The 21570-nt window shown below is 55.4% G+C and overlaps 7 protein-coding genes across 7 annotated transcripts; 2 read left to right on the plus strand and 5 right to left on the minus strand.

The window, feature by feature from the left end:
- Positions 1-229: 229 nt before the first annotated feature.
- On the plus strand, positions 230-1129 carry E0L32_006614 (uncharacterized protein; the record flags this gene model as incomplete). The annotated part of the gene is made up of 1 exon (XM_031141266.1): positions 230-1129. The coding sequence occupies one exon, from the start codon at positions 230-232 to the stop codon at positions 1127-1129; it is 900 nt and encodes a 299-aa protein (XP_030994680.1).
- A 338-nt stretch (positions 1130-1467) lies between these two features.
- On the minus strand, positions 1468-2281 carry E0L32_006615 (uncharacterized protein; the record flags this gene model as incomplete). The annotated part of the gene is made up of 2 exons (XM_031141267.1): positions 1468-1583; positions 1660-2281. 2 exons carry the CDS (start codon positions 2279-2281, stop codon positions 1468-1470), a joined length of 738 nt encoding a protein of 245 aa, XP_030994681.1.
- Positions 2282-2992: 711 nt separating this feature from the next.
- Positions 2993-3415, minus strand: E0L32_006616 (uncharacterized protein; the record flags this gene model as incomplete). The annotated part of the gene is made up of 1 exon (XM_031141269.1): positions 2993-3415. The coding sequence occupies one exon, from the start codon at positions 3413-3415 to the stop codon at positions 2993-2995; it is 423 nt and encodes a 140-aa protein (XP_030994682.1).
- Positions 3416-3884: 469 nt separating this feature from the next.
- On the minus strand, positions 3885-5386 carry E0L32_006617 (uncharacterized protein; the record flags this gene model as incomplete). The annotated part of the gene is made up of 3 exons (XM_031141270.1): positions 3885-4264; positions 4325-4763; positions 4829-5386. 3 exons carry the CDS (start codon positions 5384-5386, stop codon positions 3885-3887), a joined length of 1377 nt encoding a protein of 458 aa, XP_030994683.1.
- A 2207-nt stretch (positions 5387-7593) lies between these two features.
- On the minus strand, positions 7594-8738 carry E0L32_006618 (uncharacterized protein; the record flags this gene model as incomplete). The annotated part of the gene is made up of 4 exons (XM_031141271.1): positions 7594-7890; positions 7949-8029; positions 8120-8297; positions 8368-8738. 4 exons carry the CDS (start codon positions 8736-8738, stop codon positions 7594-7596), a joined length of 927 nt encoding a protein of 308 aa, XP_030994684.1.
- Positions 8739-10059: 1321 nt separating this feature from the next.
- E0L32_006619 (uncharacterized protein) lies at positions 10060-10653 on the plus strand (the record flags this gene model as incomplete). The annotated part of the gene is made up of 1 exon (XM_031141272.1): positions 10060-10653. One exon carries the CDS (start codon positions 10060-10062, stop codon positions 10651-10653), a length of 594 nt encoding a protein of 197 aa, XP_030994685.1.
- Positions 10654-11062: 409 nt separating this feature from the next.
- Positions 11063-20734, minus strand: E0L32_006620 (uncharacterized protein; the record flags this gene model as incomplete). Its single annotated transcript, XM_031141273.1, has 2 exons — positions 11063-14225; positions 14283-20734. The coding sequence occupies 2 exons, from the start codon at positions 20732-20734 to the stop codon at positions 11063-11065; spliced, it is 9615 nt and encodes a 3204-aa protein (XP_030994686.1).
- Between the last annotated feature and the right edge of the window lie 836 nt (positions 20735-21570).

Below are 21570 nucleotides of genomic sequence, written 5' to 3' on the forward strand. Positions count from 1 at the left end.
GATCAACACTTATGTGTGCTTGATTTTTGGTTCATCTCGTTCGATCCGCGGGACGAGCCAAGGCCTGCGCTCTGGCCTAGCTCGACGCTGAAATTTTGCCGCCAAGACAAATCGTTCACCGCCCAATATCCCCAATCTGGAGGAGGGCTTGCAGCGAGAATCTCGACTGTGGATTAAAACACCGAGTTGGAGAAGTATCCATCGAGAAGGAGCCGCACCCCTGAACAATATGCAGATCGAGCACCCACTCCAAGTGGACCTGCTCATTCTCGGAGCCGGCTGGACGTCTGGGTTCCTTTTCCCACTGCTCCGGCGAAAGGGTCTTGTGTATGCTGCCACCACAACATCTGGACGCGATGAAACCATCCCTTTCAAATATGACCCGAGCTCGGACGACCCGTCGCCATTCCGTCGTCTTCCTTCGGCGACCACTGTTCTCATCACCTTCCCGCTCAGAGGGAAAGGGCCATCAAGTCATTTGACGAGGCTCTACACGGAGACTCACAGGGACATCTCGGCGACAACCCCGCGCTTCATACAGTTCGGATCGACCGGCATCTGGAACACGCCATCCTGGAACGATTCTTCTTCTCCCTACGACGAGACGAACCCTCGTGCCGTTGCCGAGGACGAGCTACTTGCTGTCTCGGATGCCGTGGTGCTCAATCTCGCCGGGCTCTACGGCGGCACACGCCAGCCTCGGAACTGGGTCGACAGGGTGGCCAAAACAAAGGCAGAGCTCAAGGCAAAAGGGGCGCTGCACCTAATCCACGGCGATGATGTGGCCAGGGCTGTTGTTGCAGCTCACGAGAATTTTGAAAAAGTCAAGGGTCAGAGGTGGCTGCTGTCTGACTTGCATGTATACGATTGGTGGGACTTGGTTTTGGCTTGGGCGGTCGACACTCTCCAAGCAGCAGAGGATGACAGTATCGAAGATCAGAAGTCACAAACCGTAATGGCCAGGCAGGCGGAACTGAAGGACTGGGTTGTCGAGTTGATGCATGAAGAGGGAGTTCGTGCCCTTCCTCGGGATACGCCACTGCTTGGCAGAGTCCTGGATGGAAGGGGCTTTTGGGAAGCTCTGTCACTCATACCAATGCATGTACTACGCGTTCCCGGCGGCAGATGATCATTAGACCAAAACCGATAGATTTGAGCTGTCATTGAGTTGGAAGAATCTCTAGCATCTCTCGACGCACTTTCTTTCAAACAAAGTTGTTAAACTTGCGTCTCAAATTATGCATCAATCATATAACGGTGACTACAATGTCATCAGGGAGGGATAGATTGTCTGATGCTCAAAATAGAGCAGTCGTTCCAAGAATATATCATGGATTTGAAGTGCAATCTCAACTACACAGAAACTACTCTCCGAGACTGACGCAAACAAATTGCCCTACTGTCAACCGAGGGCAGTTGACCTACGCGATGTAATCGTCAGCCCAAAAATTTGAAGATGATAGATGCTCAGAACTCGTCACTCACCGAGGGATTCCATCGCCTGAACTGTGAAGTCGTAATGCCATACTCGGCAGTGAGATTCTCGCAGTTTTCTCCTCGCCTCACCTTGTGGAAATCGACACCTTATCACACGTACCCCCATGTTAGCAAAATCGCCCGCGTATCTCCCTTTCCCTTCTCCACACAAAGAGTACTCACAATTGTTCACAGACCCCTCCTGAATAGGACACAATGTGTTTGCCGGCCCGGGCGCCGTCACCGTCGTCGCCATGACAGAGGTCACCGTCTTGAACGCCGTCTTGGTCACCGTGCTCGTCGCCCCGCCACCGCCGCCGCCGCCGGGCGGCTTCCCGATCGTCGTCGTCCCCGTGTCGACCGCGCACTTGCCGAAAGCGGCCTGGCACCCGGAGCCGCAGTAGTCGGCCGAGCCGCCGCAGTACCCGTGCTCGGAGCAGCAGTCGCCGAACCCGGAGCCGAGACAGGTCACGCCGGCGCCGCAGTCGCCCTCCTCGCTGACCTTGAGGCCCGACGGCGGTGTCGTGCCGGGCGGGGCGGCCGGCGCCGAAGTCGTTGTGGGGGCGGGGGCGCTGCCGGGGGTGTCGCTGACGCAGTACTCGCGGCCCGCGACGAGGGCGCAGTTGGCCAGCGTGGGGTTCAGATTGAGGAACTGGCTGACGGTGGTGCCGGAGGCGCTGGCGACGGAGGCGCAGGTGTCGCCTTGCTTGGCTACGACCGTGCGACCGCAGGCCCGCGGCGCCAGATCTACCGCGCAGAGAGCCGGCGCCAGGAGGGAGAGGAGGACCAGGTATTGAGGAGCCATGTTTGCCAGACTTGGGCGAATAGTCTGGGGACAGAGTGCGTCTGAGTCCGATGGACATTTCGCACGATGCAGGCGTTGGCTCTTATATACTACTGCTAGTCCTTCATATTCATGTTCTAGACCCGGCGTACGTTGCATCAGGGACTGGCTGGATCAACAACCGGGTATCTAAAGCAATATATTTAAACGTTGTTCTACGTGCGACCGAGGCGTGGTGGCCTGGCAAATAGGACAGCGACGTAGGCTGTTTAGCCATGTCATATACATCCTGTCTCTTTCCAGGTTACCGTCCAGTAGGAAAACGCTTCCCCGGTTCGAGGGCCGCCGAAGGACCTGGCCTGATCGTGGGAAAGCACAGCTCTCTGCCGGGCAAGGTCTAGAATGCTGTATGCATCTCCCCCGGTTTTCTCGGGTATCTGTAGGCTAATCCTGTCCATGCAGTCTCTCTGGCAAATGGATGGTCACCTCAGGAAAGCTTGGATTTAGCCAAGATGGCCACGGCCGGTACTTTTCAAGTTGCATTTCTACGGATGAGCAGGCGCATACGTAAGCTCCATATATTTTCTCGTTTGGTGCTACTCTGTCTGGACTGTTGTGATCCGATCATGTTCTTGCCCTGAGAATTCAACCCTCTTACGAACTTGGACAGATTTGCCACTTCAAAAGCTATTTTGCTCTAATAGACTTGCTGAACCCCTAAAGAACCGTTTCTCAAATCTTCTTGCCATAAGGCTTCCCCTGATCGTCACCCTCGGTTGTCGTGGGAAGGGTCTTGGTCCACTTGAACTGTCTCTCGATGACAGCATTCCAATTAAATGGCTTCATGATCCGCCCGAATCTGTTGGGTTTGCGGCCCTGGTCTTCTTTCGGGTATCGTTCCAGGTTCTGCCCATTGTACAGGTCGATGATCTTTTTGCAGTCTTCCTCGATGGTGGGCCTCACTCGGTTCTTGTACCAGTCGGTCTGCGCTCCGTGGTCTTGGCGATGCTCAGTGTAGTAAGCAGTGCGGTATGGCGGTCGTTTGCCTTCGTCTTTGCCCTGAGCTTTGGGATCGGGCTGGAAGCCTGGTCTGAAGTCCCACTCGAACTCGTAGAGGTACTCGTAGTAAAAGTAGCCGCTGGCACCGTGAGACATGGTGGGCGAACGGGGCGCGAGGGGTATTGAGGTGCTAGCTACGGTGGACCAAAAAGGGTACGATCGCTTTCATGTTGGAAGAGCGTTCAACGAGTGAAGTTGGCAGGTCAGCCCGCCTTTAAATACAGCTGGCTTTCTATGTAGCACGGTTTGAGCCGCTCAGACGGTCAGCCTAACTGGACAGCCTTGTCCTCAGCCAAGCAGTCTCCGCGCTTCTGCGTATTTAGTGCTTACAGTATGGTGTAATGGATCGCGCATTTATTGGCCGTCACCTCAAGGGAGGCCGTAGGATTCTATCTTCTTGACTGCATCTTGGGGGAGTCCGCTTGCGTTGGGGGCCGAAAAAGTGACATTTGTGGCTATGAACAGGAACGGACTGAATCCATCGACAGCGATTGCCCTCTCAATACTTGGCACGCTTACCATCTCATTATACCGAAAGAGAGAATGCACATAGTCCTTTTCACATCTACGGTATGGGAACCGTGCCCAATTCCACCCAATCGGTACCTTTCAGCTGAACCTCCACCACCGCCAGGTCCCTCTGAAAATAACACCGGTTCTCGGCCGAGGCCTCCTCAAGAGCAAGCGGTTTCAAATCCGCGTTCCTGGCCGACATGGGCATCGTGATGCAGGCGATACGAGTCCCATTGTCCGCTTTGGCTAGCGCGGCCGGCCGAGAGCTCCTCCAGCTCAGGTCATCATCTTGACGCAGCGCAACGATGCCACTATCTGTATCTTGATATAGTATAAAGGTGTTTGTGCGATTTTGGCGATCGCCCAGACGTGCTGTCGCAAATGCCGCGATGGCATAGCCCTTTGGGAAAGATATGTCGGGGAGAGTAACATCTGCGATGGTCTCATCAGTCCTCGCAGCACAGAGTTACTTTGCAGGGGATTTGTGTTTACCTGGAGGCCAAGACCGGGAGACATTTGTTGTCTTTTGCGCATTGGGGATGAAAGTCTTCAGCGATCCCACGAGGCTCTGATACACGATACCATAGCCTCCCGGTTGAGCGACGGTCTCAAAGGCAGTCGAGAGCGGCACTATAGCGATGCCTGAGCCCTGGCAAGCGAGGATCTCGAGGGTTTGTGCCGCGTAGTCTCCTGATGGGCTGAAGGTGCCCTCACCGTACCCGCCGAGCACATTTTGCACCTCAACAAGACGCCCGTCGATGTTTTGGTAGATGGTGTATGGCCAATAACTCGCGAGGGAGCTTCGCTGATCTGCGGTGCGATTGTACATGTTGATGCCGTCTGCATTGTTTGGAGGGTTCCAGAGGGTATTGTGGTTGACACCGCTCAACTGGTTGTTTGGGCCATTGAAGAAGTAGGTCTGAGTTTGAGGCTGTCAAGGGGGTCAAAGTCAGAAGATGGACAGGACCGTATGTGTACATTGCATCACAGACATACCTGATAAATCTGTTGATAAACCACCGTTGTCGCGCTGATGGCCGTGTTCGACGTAGCAGCAGCCGCAGCGGCAGCCGGTTCCAACCAGTAAGAGTTATTCTGCGTTGGTAAACCTCGTCCACTGTCGTATTTGGAGAGGCGGATGACGTTGTCCTGGCCCTGATAGTACAAGTATAATTCGGCGCCGGTGACCTTCCTCCAAGCCGTCACTCCTAGGGGCGAATTGGCTTTGATCGATCTTGGTTGTGTAGGAGCGGTGGCCGGGGAGCTTGATATCGGAGTCGGTGGTTGGTTGGCTGAATTAACGGAAGCAGTACTCCTTCGTCCGAGCGTTCCCCCGACCGCACCGCCGATGACAGCGATGATCACGACAAGGCTCAGTACCGCCCATATCACTCTTTGCCGCCCTGTTTGTGGAAGAATCGTACATCGTCGTAAGGGCTGTTGTGGCTGCTGCTGGTGGATCTGACTTGGATCGTCTTGTTTCTCGAGATAGGCCACGTCTCTGGCATAGTTGACCGCCGGGAGCTCGTTCGGGTAGCTGGTCCCTATTCCCATGCCGTCGGGATAATCCTGGGTGTGAGGGTAGTGATTCTCAACTGTCACGACTTCTAGACCTGCGGGTTCGAAAAGTGCCTGGTTGCTGCCACACACGCCCCCGAGATTTCCCGGTCCAGCCTAACATGAGAGGTTAGTCGAGGGAAGCCCGAAGCATTTTGCACATGATGTCCTCACCATGTTACCAGACTCTGCCCTTTCGACTCTGTATTTGCCTGGATGCTCGTCTGCTCGCGCTACTGCATGTTCTCGTTCAATTATAGCAACAACGGCAATATGAGTGAACTCGTGAGGCGAAAGGTCGGCGGAATGGTCGAGTAATGGCGGGCAGAGACTGGCCTACCCGCACGGCCACTCGGCCGATGGAATCCCAGGACCAACATGCTGGCAATGAGACTGTGCGTCCACATACTGGGACCCCCTGCATGTCATGCCATAAAGAGAAGTCTCAGAGCCCTCTCTGGAACCAACAACACTTGTCATGTGCAGGGGAACCTCCCGACAGGGAGCGAGATCAACTTTCCAGCATGTACGCCCCTTTTCGTATCTCTGGCTGGGAAACATCTCACGCAACGGTCGGCCTGCTTCTCCACGTATCACACGGTGTTTAAATGCGTACCTTCTGAGATTTTCAACCAGGTTGGAATTTGATAAGTTGAGAGCGGACCGAGTACTTGATTTATTATACATGGTAATCCAAGTCTTGTGAATCTGCGGTCTCCAGCTCGCCGTGGGATCTTTTGATTCGTAGCTATAAAGTCGTAGTGGATGTGCGTGCTGCAGAGCCAACGCAGATATCCAAAGCGCAACGTCGAGTCTCGAAGTGATCACGTAGTTCCACCTGGTCCAGAGCCATCCTCGCATCTCTCTGGTGTTCAACAAGCCAATTTCGATGCAAAACCTTGAATTACTGCAAAACCCATTCAGCTCAAGGCTGCACGCGCAACTTCTTCTTCCTGGTAAACGCAAGGGGCCAAAATGCCTCCTCGATCTTGGGCCGTGGCGTTGGTCTCGCTACTGGTGCCGCAACGGGCTTCGCTGCTGGTCTCGACCGAATGGTTGGCATTGCTATGACATGGTTCTAAAACGATGGTCAATGAGCTGGCGCAGCACGGCTTGAAGCAACGAATAGACGTACCGACAGTAAGGAAGGGTGGCTCAAGATGACGAGGGACAGAAAGCACGCCGTGAGTACTAGCAAGCGCAGGAAAACAGCCGAAGCCGTCGATCTCGCGACGGCCATGATGAAAAGGTGTGCGTCCAGTTGAGCAATCAAAAGGACCAGCAGGGAGATGTTGCCAGGAGCAGACGGGCGACTTTATGGATGCCCGTAAAGGGAGGCAAAGCTCATTGAAGAAAGTGAGGGGAGTCGACCATTGATATCAACCACCCTCTTCGAGGATCATTGCGGAATTGGACCCCAAACCACTGCGCCGTCGGAACCACCGTCGGCATCATTGTGCTTGGTGGAGGGGCCTGCGGGGAACCCCGTCCATGTCCGGCTCCATCTGCCTCGTCTCGGCGGCGGTGTTGTTGGTTCATGGACGTAGTGTATCATGTCCATGTGCACCTCCTGACCCAGGCCGCTGGTAAATGACAAACACAACGTCGTTGGAGTCTGAAGGCTTTCTTGGAAGATTCCCTTGTATTTTTGGAATAATCGCTCTCTGTTGAGATGCATCGCATTCATGCACCATCACTCCGTTCTAGGTTGTGTTTGACGGAGTCAGCAGTGACAGAACACCTGTAGTGAGGAGGGAATTCCGTAACCCGGTTGTCTGGAGGAGTGGTGTGACCGTACCTGGAAAACCCCGGCACGAAAACCATCTAGACTACCTAGGTATCTAGGGACAGCCATGTCAAGCAAGTTTAGCCGCCCAGTCCATGCGCTGCTAGCTGCATGCCGAGGAATGTATTTCAGCTCTGCACTTCCCGCTGGCTTCAATAAAAACGGCCGCACCATTTTTGACATCATAATTGCCTACTCGTACTTGGAAAACGGCACAGGTATATTTGGAATGCGCTTTTCTACTAGATGGTGCGATAAAAACGACTCGCTTCGAATGCAATGCCATCAGACAACAACCCCCTGACAATGACCCGTACGCATAGACGCACGCCTAGGTAATTGACGTTGAGTTCCCTCGTATCGCGGCACATCGCGTCGCGCCCTCTTGCCCGCTTACCTGCCCACCGTTGACGGGAGTCTACACGCACTGCGAGTAGTAATCGCCCGACTTCTGGCACGTCGACCCGCTGACGCACGTGGTGCAGCCGGTGAAGCCGATGCCGCCGCACTGAGCCCACTTCTGCGCCGTGCAGCCACCGCCGCCGCCGTTGGTCGGCTCGGCTGGCTTGGTCGAGGTGGCGAGCGTCGTGGACTGGGCGGGTGGGTTGCCGCCGCCGCCGTTGGCGCCGCAGGTGAACAGCTCCGGGCCGGGGATGACGTACTTGCTGCTGGGCGTCATGCTGTAGATGTTGATGAGGATGCCCGGGTCGGTGGCCTGGGAGAGGTGTTAGTCGGGTTGCTAGCCTTGGCTGCGACACACAAAAGACGCTTACCTTGTAGATGCCGGGGAGGCTGTAGGTCTTGGACGGGGCCGAGCCGGAGCCGCCAGAGACGCGGATCTGGGCGCACTCCATCTGCAGGTGCCAGAGCTTGTTAGCATCTCTTTCTCTCAGATCGAGCAATGTTCGAAAGACCGTGTAAGTGAAGACAAGGTTGTTTCATACATAAAGCTGGGCACCGCCACTTCCACTGGCGGCATGCAGCGCGATCATCTCGGCACGGAGCAGGTACTGGCCGTCGGGGATGCAGCTGGGGATCGTGATGGCGTGGTTGCCGCCATTCTCAATGACCTTGCTCGTGCCCCAGACGCCGTTGTTGTATCCGTCCTCCTGGATCTTGAACCTGCAATGCGACACGTGTCATGAGCAACCAAGCCTTTCATTGAGCCTTCCGGATGCAGAAGAAGTCTTACCATCCACCGCCGATACCAGAGTCCTGGACGGCGTTGTCCACCTTCTTCATGTACGCGATCGTGGGACCCTTGTGGCTGGCGTCCATGACGTCGCTGGGTCCAGAGGTCAGGGTGTGGCGCCAGATGGCGGTGACGGTCTCGCCGGCCTTGACGTCGATGATCTTGTCGGACGGGGTGGTCGGGTTGGGCCCGCCGTTGCAGACGACGTCGTTGGAGGTGACGTCGGTGATGGGCCCGTCGTAGGACGGCGTCCGGATGCCGTAGCCGATGGGGTTGGTCGTGCCGCCGGCCTTGAGCTGGAGGAAGATGGTGTGGGCAGAGGCGACGGATGCGCCGCTCAGGGCTGCCGCAAGGAGGCTGGTGGTCTTCATCGTGTGTCGAAGGAAGGACGGGGAGCTCTGACAGACTGTACTGCGTGCGGGTCGACAAAGCTCGAGACAAATCTTGCCCACACAGGCGATGTCACGACTAGATATACTCCTCATCAAGCCGACCCCTTTTCCTCGATCGGAAGGGCGCCAAGTGCCCGGTCGTTCTGCGGCGATGAGGGCCATCACGAGCGAGAACGACCTGGTTTCTCCTCCAATAACTGATGTCTTGGTGGGTACCGATAGAATCTCAGGGTCGACTACCAGGTTTGAATAGATTGCTCAGGAGCTGGGCGAGGGGAGAGACCCGAGCTTGTGGGCGTGGGAGGCACGGAGGCACCATCTCCGAAATACCGATCTTGAGGCAACGATCGCAGCCTGGTGGAACCGCGCAGTCTGGCCTAGCTGTGCTTACGGGCCTTCAATCCGATCGATACTACTATCAAGCATTGGCATCGGGGCCCAAAGCTCGAGGGATAGAAGTCCCGGGTCTTCAGGTTGCGGTGCTTGACATGGAAGCAGAGGCCCCGAATGATCGAGGCGGGCTGACATGGTGCTGCTTGGCTCCGATCTAGCCATGGTCGCCAAGACTCTTCGGTGTCCGTGATCCGACGCTGAATCTCTCTTAAGCATAGATGATGTTGCCCAGGGGGCATATTCATAATGGCCTCGATCATCTCTGTCGTCGTTCATCGAGCTTGACTCATCATCAGTTGTCTAGGTATCGGCGAGCATTAGCTTGCTTCCATTAGCGCGCCGCTTCCCCGCAAGAGGCGCTGAAGCGACGGCAAACGTCCCGTTGTGGGCTTCGGTTTAGCGCCCCCGCACCCCGGCCTGCGCTAAACGGTAGCGACTGCTCTGGGCTGTGTTCCGGTCTCGGTCCCAGTGTTGATTGACTCGGTCTCTCTAATATCATCAAGTCAAAGAGGTTGCGTCCTCATCGACATGGCTTTGGGCCTAAAAACACCGAAGTCCAAAGATGGCGTGCATTCCAACTTCAAGTGCAAATCAAGGGGCTTGTTGCCGCGAATCAGGCATGAAACAACGTGACCATCCACATTCACCCGGGCCAGTCTTACCTAAGCCGTGACGTACACAGCTCAGCCTCCCCCACTCCTCACAGAGTGTTTCAGGCTGCCTCAATCTGACAACCTTCAACTGGTAGATGATCACGCCACAGAACACCTCTTGACATTTCATAATTATCCCCATCAGGGCAGGCAAGCACACAAACACAGACCTAGAAATCACACCGAAGGGACGACAGCCTCGCCCTTCAACCACCTCTACCAAAACCAAAAACGCAAACCCAAGCAACATAACAATGGGCCGCTACTCCCACTACGACACGGACGAGGAGCGCCTCCCCGAGAACATGACCCGCATAGGCTACGACGCCGACACCCAGGTCTACACCTACCGCGACGAGTCCGACGGCTCCATCTGGGAGGGCGCCCCCGGCTCCCGCTACGGCCAGATGCACCGCGTCTCCGGCGGCCCGCCCGCCAGCCACGACCACGGCGGCGACGGCGCGAACAACCCTCCCCCCTACTCCGACACCCACCACACGGGCACCACCTACGCCGACTACGTCGACGGCGGCGGCAGCAGCCAGCCCCACCGCTCCTGGCGGCAGGAGAACATGCCCCTGCTCAACTTCTTCCTCATCATCGGGCTCTTCCTCCTCGCCGTCTTCTACTTCATGGGCGTGAGCTTCAGCGGCGGTGGAACTACCAAGCCCATGTGCGGCGACGGGCAGGCAGAGTACGAGGTGCGCCGGGGGGACACGTGCTGGGCCATCGCCGAGACGAGGGGCATGAGCGTACAGGAGCTGACGGGCTTGAACCCGGGTGTCGACTGCGACAAGCTCGGTGTCGGGTCGGTGCTGTGCCTCCCCGGGAAGGCTCCCGCGGTTTGAGGATATCCACAGAGTTTTGTTTCACTTGCAAGGACGGGCAACGAACCGAATGAATAGTTTCTTTTCGAGTTGTAGCAGAGAAGGATGGCCTCTTGGAGTACGTAGGTCGTCGCAGAGCGACAACCGCTACTATGACACAGCAAAACAATACCCCAACTAAACAACACAACTAATCGAGTAACAAATTGAGCAGACAGTGTTCATCGTGTATCGTATGCAATTCATATAATCTGCTGCCACTGCTCAAACTCTAGGAGAAACCGCAAGACAAGAAGTCAAAATTGTATGCTTCCAAAGCCCCATGTAATGTACCCATTCCATGCTTCCCATCCCCTCCCTTGTCCACAATACCAGTGCCACAGACCACCCTCCCACTTCCCTCGCACAAAAGATATCAGACATCACAATCTCACTCCACCCCCTTGAACCTCCGATTAAACTCCTCCACCGCAACCGCCACCATCCGGTACAAGAAAGCCCGGCTGCTCTCCTCCCCGACGGGGATAAACGGCCCGTTCGTGTTACCCCGGAGAGTCAGGCTCAGGCCCGTCCTCTCCTTGGCGATGGTCTGCACGTCCTTCAGGGGCACATCCCACTCCGCCGTCAGCCGCCGGCTCCGGATGAGCAGGATCCGTGCGTACGTCACCATGACCACCATGTCCTCGCGGGGCAGCTCCAGGTGCGCAATGTACTGCTCGTCAAAGTACTTGCCGTTATCCACCTGCTTGAGCCAGAACTGGCCCAGCGCCTCGCGCTGGTTGTACGGCCGCACGATGCCGTCGGCGGGGACGAAGCGCGCGATGCGCACCCGGTCCAGCTCCGACCCGTCAAACACCGTCGTCGTGTTGCGGATGCCCTCCGACACGTTGCTCGCCATGTCGAGCACCCCGATCGCCGGCTTGGTCGCGAACCCCAGCACCCCCTTGCCCACGCCCTTGAAGAAGCCAAGCGCGCCTTCTTGCTCGGCGCCCTCCAGTGGTTTCCTGGCAAGCCCGCCGACGCCCGACGCCACAGAGGTGAAGAGGGAGTTAGCCCCGGCTGTCACACCGTACAGCGCGTGCTTGGGCCGGTTGCGCGCTCTAGTAATGCGCCTGCGGTCCTGGAACTGCTTGTCGAGGGTCGCCGCAGCCAAGCCCTTGGACAGAGAGCCCGTAAACTTGGAGAAGGAGTCTGAGAAACCGTACACCGTCTTCTTCGCGAACGAGGCCGCGCCACGTGCAAGACCGATACCGAGCTCCTCTGGCTTGTCGGACATGATAAGTCCCTGGTACGGCTCGTAAAAGACATCGGTGAGACCGGAGCTGATGTTGTTGAAGAGACCGACGGGATTGCCCAGGAAATCAGCAGATCCAAGAATCTTGTGGATCTGGTAGAGCACCTCCTGGCTGTAATGGTTGGACAGAGTGCTGATCAGGAACGGCACAGTGACACGCGCGTTCTCCAGCATACAGGCGTTCAAGCGGACTGGTGCATCGTTGACATTGCCAATGGCCATGGTGAGCACGTTGAAGAAGAACATCAGCGGGTTGCGCGACGAGCTCTTGTCCTCGGCGTTGACGCGCTCTGTCCGCATGAACGAGAGATCAAGCTGCATCGGCTGGATGTTAAGTAGCTCGAAGTAGATATCCTGGCCAGCCTGCTGCTGCTTCGGCTCGGGGATATCCAGGCTCTCATCACATAACTTGCCCTCTTCCTCCGCTGTCCCAGCTGTTCCAGGGACCTTGGAGAAGTCCATGACGGCGTAGACAAAGTCTTCGTCAAGATCAACAGTCATCTGTTGAATAAGGATGGTGGCATATTTGATATAGACCACTCCGTACGAGTCGTCCTTGACGCGGGTGACCATGGCGTGCAGCGAGGGATGTGCCTCTATCTCCTGAGCCCTCTTGGGCACGACGCTGGGGTACAGCACCATCGGGAAGATGCCGCCGTAGAGCTGGTTGTCGATCTGCACCCACTTGACAGCCAGGCTGATGGTTTGGTAAAGAGGCGACTCGCTGTACCTCAGGCCCACGTCTCTGAGCGTGATGTATGCCAGTTCTTTTAATTGAGAGTTGACAAGCGACACACCAATGCCCGCAAGTTTGAGCTGCGCCCGGAAGGTCACACCAGTGTCTTGATTCTTGGCCTCGAATGCGCCAACGTTGGAAGCAGTAGAGCCCGATTGTGTCTTTTGTCGGTATAGACTCTTGGACTGGCGGAAGTTGGACAAGATCAGAGTCTGCGTCGGGCCATCTGCCGCAACGTTGATGTCAATGACCTTGGACTGGCCGGTGCTGGAGTTGGCAAATTTCATTGGGAGCAGATTGCCGATCTCTGCCAGCTTGACATGACGCTCCTTGCCATAAGCACTGATCACCACCTCGCGGTGCTTGGCGGCGGGGAAATCCCAAGCATAAGGCATGATACTCCTTGGCGGCAGACGGTACCTTATGGGCCTCCATCCAGAGCGATCCTCAACACCTTCCTCGTCAATGTTCGGGTTTGCTTGGTAGAAGGTGAATTCGGTATCACTCTCGTTGCGCATGGAAAATGGCCAGTTCTTGGTCTCCATGCTCAAATGCAGGAAGATTGTTGCGTCCTCCATCAAAATCTCGGCCCGGATCAGCCTCTGTCGCTGGCTGGCCTTTGCAATTTTGATGTGAGTTGTGCCTGTATCCGAGATGCTGAAGGGTGACGTCCATTGGTTGTTCACCCCAGGGAAACAGAGACTGAGTTGCTTGACGGGGCTTCGCTGCAAGAAGTGAAGGGGCTGGAGTGCACCCGACTTCAGCGTCATCACATTAGACGAACTGGGTTCGCGAATGTTGATCTCCTCACCGAGCTTGTTCTGCAGGATGAACCGCGGCGCCAGGGAGACCACTTTGGTCATCTTGTATTTGCCCTCTCCCGGCTCCACTGTGATGCCGATGTGGATCTCTGTGTTGTTGCGCGAGGTCGATTGCAGAACAACCTCCGCATTGCTACCAATGGCGTCGAAACTCTGCGGCTTACTCCATTCAGAGTCGCCCACTTTCAACGACACACGGTTTCGTTGATCTTCGTTGGCGAAGGAGAACATGAGCGGTTGCGCCTTGGGCTGTTCGCCCTCAGAGGGATTGCTCAGAGACTGCCCTGCTGCAGCCTTGGCCGGCTGCATGAAGCTCTTGGAGCGCACGTCGAGGTCAAGACCGGTCTTGTTGAGAATGACGTACGGGCTGTACACTGTGACCTTGAACGCACCGCCGCTGTCCGGTACTTTGTGGTAGTGAAGTTTCAAGTGTAGGTTGCGTCCGCTATCGTCCCGGCAGACGAGTGTATTCTCTCTCTTGAAGTCATCGGCATGGCCTGAATGCCCCGAGTTGATGATAGCAAACTCGCTCGACTTAAAGACCGTGTCTTGCATGTCGACGCTCAAGAGCAGAAGGTGAGACAGCTCCGTGACGTGGACAGGGCTAACGCCACCCTTGCGGAGGAAGTTGGTCCAGTCCTTCTTCGTATTTCGATCGTAGATACGGTACTTGAAATCGTACGGCAAGAGGTTTTCGAGAACCACTGGGGCAGACAGCTTCAGCTTCATGTAAGGATAGTTCCTGATCTCAATTAGTGTCTGGTATGAGCACAATCAAATTTGTCGAGACGTCACTTACCTGGTCAACGGGTTGCCGCGGTCGTACACAGCATTCATCTGGAAGTAGAACGGCTCCCCATGCTCACCCTTGCAGACCATGGTCCGTGTAGGGCGTTTGAGTAGATCTTTCCACCACAGCGCATCATTGGACCAAGCGTAGCCGAACCCAGAGTCTGGTCTGACTAGTAGGCTCTTCAGGTACACAGCCCCAACCGGGGCAGGTCGGCTCTCACCCGGCGGGATCTTTTCAATCTTCAGCAAGTGGCCTTCTTCCGCATCGTAGACACCGATCTCGATGGGGATCTGTGTCTGGTTCTCCACCAAGAGCGGGCTGCGAAGCGTGACATATTTGACGTTATCACTGCCGAGCTTCACGTCGACCAGCAGGCGATGCAGAACCTGGTCTGCCTTGGGCCGAAGCCCAAAGATGAACTCGCCCTCACGGTTGAGGCGGATGTTCTTGACGGTGTCAAAGCCAGAACCCTCGATCTGGACCGAGACATTGGCACCTTGCGACTCCGCGAGTAGGTTCTCACGCATCTTCTCCCAGTGCTCAAAGGACCATGGTCCCTCCTGGCCCTCCTCAAGGCGGAGAGTAATGTCCTCTTCCGAGGAGGAGTGGCGCGACTGGACAACAACATCAAAGCCAGTGTGGTTGCGGATGCGATATGGCGCCTCTACTCCACGGGGTTTGCCCAGCACGTCCTCATCCTGCGTCAGGAAAGCGAACGACTTGGAACCGAGGGCAATGGTATTCGTGGTAATTGTGACGTCAAAGACCTTCTTCGACGTGACATCGACAGATAGAAGTCCAGTGCCTTGTTCTCTGGCAACACCGAGACCAACCTGCCAGGGCTCGATGAGCGGTTCCCACGCCGACTTGGCAAAGTTGTACACATTGGTGTACATCTCAATTGCCGTCTCCGCCTTCAGATTGCTCGACCAGTCCTCAGCTGTGGCGGTGAAGTGCTTGATGCTAAGGTCAAAGATGGGCAGTTCGTGCAGATCTCCTATCAGCACAACGCGAATGCCATCAATAGTCGCGGTGAGATCCTCGTGTTTCGGGGGTGGTTTTGTGATGTCGTGTGCCGTAACAGGCTTCTGGTGCGACTGCGATCGACCACTGATAGTGCCAGCAGCTTTGGACTTGCCCGCAGCCATAGTGGACGGGCCCTTCCCGCTTGCTGTCCGCTGCTTAAGCCCAGCTTGCCGGAGTTCCTTAGCCTTTTCGTCCGCCGCGCTCGGCTTGTGAGACTGCTGCTCATTATCAGACAACTCTGAGGCCTTGCTGACGATCTGAAGAACGAGCAGAATATCACGCAGCGACAACCGAAGGATAAGAGGCTCGATATCGACGTGAATGCTCGTCTGCGAGGGCTTTGAACTATCCATAGACATTTGAATTGAGAAGTCATCGATGATTCTCAGTCGAGTATCGTCAAACCGATCCATGCGGCATAGGAACATGCCGACCTCAGAGACCTGGAATGTCAGGGCGTGCTGCTGTGAAAGGAGTACCTGTTTGGTGCCTAGTACAATTGCCTCTGAGCTGGAGCTTAGTGGGTTGGCGATAAGGATGATTTGAGCGTCGACCACGTTGACTCTAAAGGCGATGTTCATCTTGTTCTCGTCCTTCTGCTTGTTCTCTCGGGTACCGCGGGCATCACGGCCAGGGTGACTCTGCTGCGATCTTGTCTTCACCGATCGTGCTACCTGCATCGAGTCGGCATCAGACTCCTCAGGTGTCTCGGTAGGGCTCAGCTCCTCTGGCGCGGCAACCTCGTCGACCTGCAAGCCTGTCGACACAAAGTGCTGAATAGCAAATAGGTAGTCCAAAGCGAAGATGACTCGCGGGCTGTCGATGGCGACCATGGCGATGAGATTGCGCTCTTTGCCGCCCGACATGGACACACTGGCCATGAATTGCTGAACCTCCTTGTTGGAGACCATTATCTTCCTGAACTTGTTGGATTCGCGTGGTCGGCTATCGTGAATGGTGAATGAGCGTATTACAAACTCAGCCTCCAGGGAACCGTTGGCCTGCATCCTTGTCTTCAGTCTACTGTCGTCGAGGGAGAAGCGCGAGAGGCTCGCGCTCTTCAAGTCGCCAACAGGCTTGTCCTCCTGCGCACTGATAAGCTCCAAGCCGATCGTGCTCACGTTAAAGACAAGATCGAGCTTCGTCCAGGTGCTGGAATGGGTGCCTAGTTCCGGAGCAAGGTCAATCGCTTGTTCCTCAGACGTAGTCTGCGTATCCCATGAGCCGGTCCTTGCTCGCTCGAGGGTTTGTTGGTCCACGTCCTGCTCAGCCTCATCGGCGCTCTGATCCGAATCGTTCGCAAAGGCAGCCGGAACGGATCTTGAGATTTCCAGAAGAAACCGGAGCTGGTAGGGAGTAATACGTAGGTTGAAGTCTGTCATGTGTCCTTCAATTTCCGTGTCGGGGCGTTTCATTCCTTCCTGATGCTCCGCGTATGTGATATCGAATCCAAGATCCGTGTCTTCGATCAAGTCTAGTTGTTCGGACTCGCCATTTGGGTAGTTGAATTCGGAGGTCAATTTGATATTTCGGATCCCGGCAGACAGCTTCATCGCAATTATAGCATCCTCAGAGTCGTCCAGCGGGGCAAATTTATTCTGCGCGTAGATCTCACCGAGATAGGCGGTCAGGAGATCGCGCTTCGGTTGGCCAGGCACGACAGCACGTGGGAAGACAACAATGGGCGTGTTGACGATCACGTCAAACTTGAAGCGACTGCTGCTCTGTTGGATTTGGTTTGCCTGGTTTGCTGCAGCCTGTCGAGCCGCGTTGTAGATGGCCTGCATCTTCCCGAACTTGACGAGGAACTCGACAATCTTCCGGAAAGGCTCCTCCACAAAATTGACTTTGATAGAGCCTGCGCGAAGGTAAATCGATGAGTCGTACCCGGGGTATGTCTTGGGGTTGCTGGCATCAAAGGTTTCGTAGCGGAAATCTGCTAAATCATCGCCTTGAATGGTGATGAGTTGGCGCAAGGACGAATCCTCAGAGACACCAAGGTTCACGTCGTCCACGAGATTGAGGTCTCCAAGCCTGGTTGCCACACGCATGGTCTTACCCAGCAAGAAGACCCCGACGTCGGCGTGATTGAACGACAGAGTTGCCAGGCGAATTCCATCATTATTGAGAATCAGCCGAATACTCTTAAGATCAACCTTCACCCTGATAGCTCCACCTTCTGCCTGTTTGGGTGGGGTTGGCTCGATGACCTGGACTCCCGAGTCATCACTGGTGGCCTGCTTTGGCGGCGGATTGTTGTCGTTACCACCAGTGAATGTTATTAGGATGAAGTCAAGCAAGGTCAAGAGCGTCTTGCGGGTGACGATGAGATTGATCGTCGAGATGGCGACCTGGATGTTGGTCTCAACACCCTCATAAACAGGCATGAACTCCGGAGACTCCTTCTTGACTCTCACGAACTTGACATGCACAAGCTCGCGGTCTTGTTGCTTGTCTTCGAAGTCGCCTGTCGACACGATCGACTTGAACTCGGCCGAGGGATTAGAGACAAAGTCATCCACTGTGACGGAGCCCAGAGAGACCTCGGCCACCATGTCGTAGGGGCGAAGGTAGAACTCGAGGTCGAAGTTTTGCGCAACCAACTCCACCAGAAGCGAGTCTGGTCTCTTCTTGTCAGGATCACTGCGGTACAATGACCCACGTAGTTCATCAACAGCAAACTTGAACTGAAAGCTCTTCTGTTGCATCTTGAGCTGCTCGTTGACAGTTCCAGACTTGGCATCCTCGAACTCATCATTTTCATCATCAAGATCGTCGTCAAGAATGATGGCTGTCTGTTGTGTCGTGAAAGGGAGAAATTGGGAGGACTTGTTGCGCGTGTGTTTCTTATTCGACCGACCGGAAGCACTACTCAAGAGTCGGGGTCGCTTAGGCTGGCTGGCCTGCTCTTGCTGGGGCTGCTGTTCTCCTCCGAGTTTGGGTATCGCCACATCAATGATCCTCATCAGCGTCTTGTATTTGGTGTCGGACATGGTCGCATGGAGGACTGGCATGTGACCGGAGACCTTCATCCGGGTGAGGTTCGGGGCTTTGGGAAGGATGGATATTTCGACGATAAAATCGACATTGATCTTCTCCACGATGTGAAATTGCAAGGACTCATCCTTCTCCACAAGTTGAGCCTTAGTCTCCTTGATCGAAGGACCAATCAATAGTTGAGTGGAGGTCAATTTGACAATGAAGCGGTCGTACATCAGCGACTCCAGGCGCTGCATATCCTTCTCTGAGTAGGCTTGGCTCTGCTTCGACTGAACCTCCTTCATGGTGTTCTTGTCGACCAACTTGCTGTTGACACTGATATGACCGGCGTCGAGAATGAGACATGTCGATGTCTTGGTCTTGATGCTCTGAGGGATAATGATAAGGGGAGCCTGTAGATCAAGCTTGGCGTTGATGGTCTTGTGCTCCTCCAGGGCGAACTCCAGGCCGGCTCGGGTCTGTTCGCGAAGGCCTTCAACGGTAGCACCGGCAGTCTCCATGAGCGCAGTGATAGACTCCATGTGTCGCTCGGGAGGGCGGAAAAAGTCGACCACGCCGACAACAAAATTGGGATTCCAGATAACCTCGAGAGGCTTGAGCTTTGCTGTGACGGCAATGTCTCCTTGGCCATCGAGCGGATTTTGCTCGACCTGCAGTTGGAAGAAGGCCTCTTCCTTGTTCTTCTCGAGCTCAACAATCGACAACCGTTTCTGCTTATTGTCGTTTTCAGGAGCGTCCTTAACCCTGACGATTTCAGTAAAAACGCTGTCGGGTGTCGTGCCATCGTTGACTCGCAATCCACCAAGGCTGAGATCCAAGAGCATGGAGTCGGGGCGCTGAAGCGCCTTTGCCTTGAAGACATCGAAATGCAGACTGAGGAGGTCCTTAACCTCGCCGTTGGGGCTCTGTTTCAAGGTGAAACTTCCCGTACTAAGGGAAGCCTCGACTTGCAACTTGACGGTCTCTCTAGGCACATCGACCTCCTCGGCCAGAGCCGCCTTCTCATCCCAGTCGATGGCCTCGTAAAGCTCTTTCCGCTGCTCCTCTGTCATCTGGGTGTTTTCGGACGAGTCGGCTGGTGTCTCTGCTGGCTTCGAGCCCCACGCCCAAGCAAGCCATCCTTGCTGTTCCTGTTTGGGGGGCGCATTCTTGAGAGCCTCGGCGTTCTCCTTCTTGAGCTGATTCCGGGCCAGAGATCGCCAAAATCGTAGATCCTCATAGTCGAGCCTCCATTCGAGCTTATTGAGGTCGTCGTTTTCGGAGGCACTAAGAGGCTTGTTCTGCTTCTTCTTCTTGAACAGTTCGATGTAGCGCCGCCGGTCATCGCGCCGCTCTCTAAAGAAGTCCCACGTCCATCGGCGATTCCTCTCGTGGATCTTGCTGAGAACAGCATCTCCAGCAAACTTGAGCCACGCTTTGGGATCTTCCTTGGGCGTAACGCCCTTGGGCTGGTACTTCTTGTACTCCTGGTGTCGGATGAAGTAGTGGAATAGATCCGCCATCATCAAGCTATCACGATACTGATCATCATCCAGAACAACGCCGATTTCATCGAAGAGAAGCGCCGCTTTGGCCCGAGGCACCTTGGTATCACCGGACTTATCGAGCTCAATCTTGGCCTGTCCGCTCACGGGCTTCAGGATGAATTGGTGGCTTGTATTTTCAACATCGTCCGTCTTGACAATCATCGACTTGAAGTTCTGGATGATGTCATCATGGGACATCTTGTCCTCTTCCTTGGGTTCGGCCTCGCGACCGGATCCCAAGAGGTCCGCATCCGTGTCCCAGTAGACAGCCAGAGCACCGAGCGTTGCGAGCTTGTGTGTGGTTTTGGTCGAGTCTTGGATGTAGGCGGGCTTCCATTCGCCATCTGTGCTGATCGCACTGAACTCTTCGAGAGTGAGACCGAGGGCGAAAGGGTGGCCAGGAGCGGAGATGGAGTCTTCGTAGCGGACGTGGATGTTCTTGACGGTGACCTGCAAGTTATCCACAATCTTGGTAACCAAGCTCTGGGTGAAGCTCTGGCTCTTCTTCTGCTCTTCCTGACTGAGACCCTCTTGTGATCTCTCTTTCAATAGCTCGGCCGAGTCGAGCTTCTCCATCTTGATGCGCTGTCTTCGCCTCTCCTCCTCTTCCTCGTCGTACTCAGCCTCTTCCTTGGGGGAGGCAAGGAGGAATACATCCTCGATGAAGATCTTAACGGGCGCGCCGCGCAGATTAGACCAGGGTATGATGAGGGTGAGCTGGCCCAGATGGCCCTCGACGACGTTGATGGGCAGCTTGAGCTGGTCAAGCGCCTCCTTACGGAGCTCGAGGTTGTTGAGCTTGACGTCGCCAGACCAGATGCCGACCTTGAGCTGTGTAGGGTCAAAGTTCTTGACGTACATACCCAGGAACCGGTTGAGCAATCCGGCAACCAAACCTTCCAACATGTTGGCGACGGGATGCCGTTACCCGGGCCGGGACTCTTGACAGCTATTCAGGGAGGGCTCGAGATCGGGAACATGGGTTCGACGGAGGGCTCGGGTCGCAAGGAAAGGGGTATCGCCAAGGTTGAGGGTGTTCTCAATCGCGACCGTGTGAGGAAGTGCCGGGCAAAGAGGTCCTCGGTCTGTTGTATTGGGCGGGGTCGCGGTCGAGTCGAGGGCGGTCCTCTGTTGCTTCAATCTCCTGATGGGGTCATTAACGTGAGAATGCCAGCAATTAATGCATGTAAATAGGATCAGGGCAGCAACAGCTGTGCAAAGTTGACTCTAAAAAGGGCTGCAGATATGTGGCAGATCGCTATCAAAGGAGGAAGTGTAGACAAAAGCACTGCCGGCCTTGTCTGTGCCTGGCAGATGATGGGAATTGTGGTGCAGGCCCAGCAGCAGCCCAGCGAAAAAGGATGACGCTACGTCGGGGAGGAGCTGGGCTGCGAAAAGGTGGGGGCTGCGGCGACGATGGAGGGAGGTGTGCGCACGCGCGCCTGCTCTGTCCGGGACGATTTGCAGTTTCCTTGGCAGCTGGCACCTCACTAAAACGACGTCAGCACTTGGACTCCTCTCCACTGAACTTGGGTGCTGTCTTCTTATTTTAGTGGGCTGAAGCTTGAAATGGGGATGCCAGTTCTGCAAGTCAGGTCCCAGAGCTACCCCACACCTCGGCCTTTGGGGGCGTGAAACCAGCAATGATGACGCACTAAAACCACCCGCCTGAAGCCCAAGGCAATTTGTTTCTGGTGACAAAAACAACTGACTTGAGAACTGATGCCCAGGGCGAGACGCGT

This window comes from Thyridium curvatum, assembly GCF_004353045.1.
Source record: "Thyridium curvatum strain D216 chromosome Unknown NODE_38_length_371496_cov_78.080427, whole genome shotgun sequence".
NCBI lineage: Eukaryota > Fungi > Ascomycota > Sordariomycetes > Thyridiales > Thyridiaceae > Thyridium > Thyridium curvatum.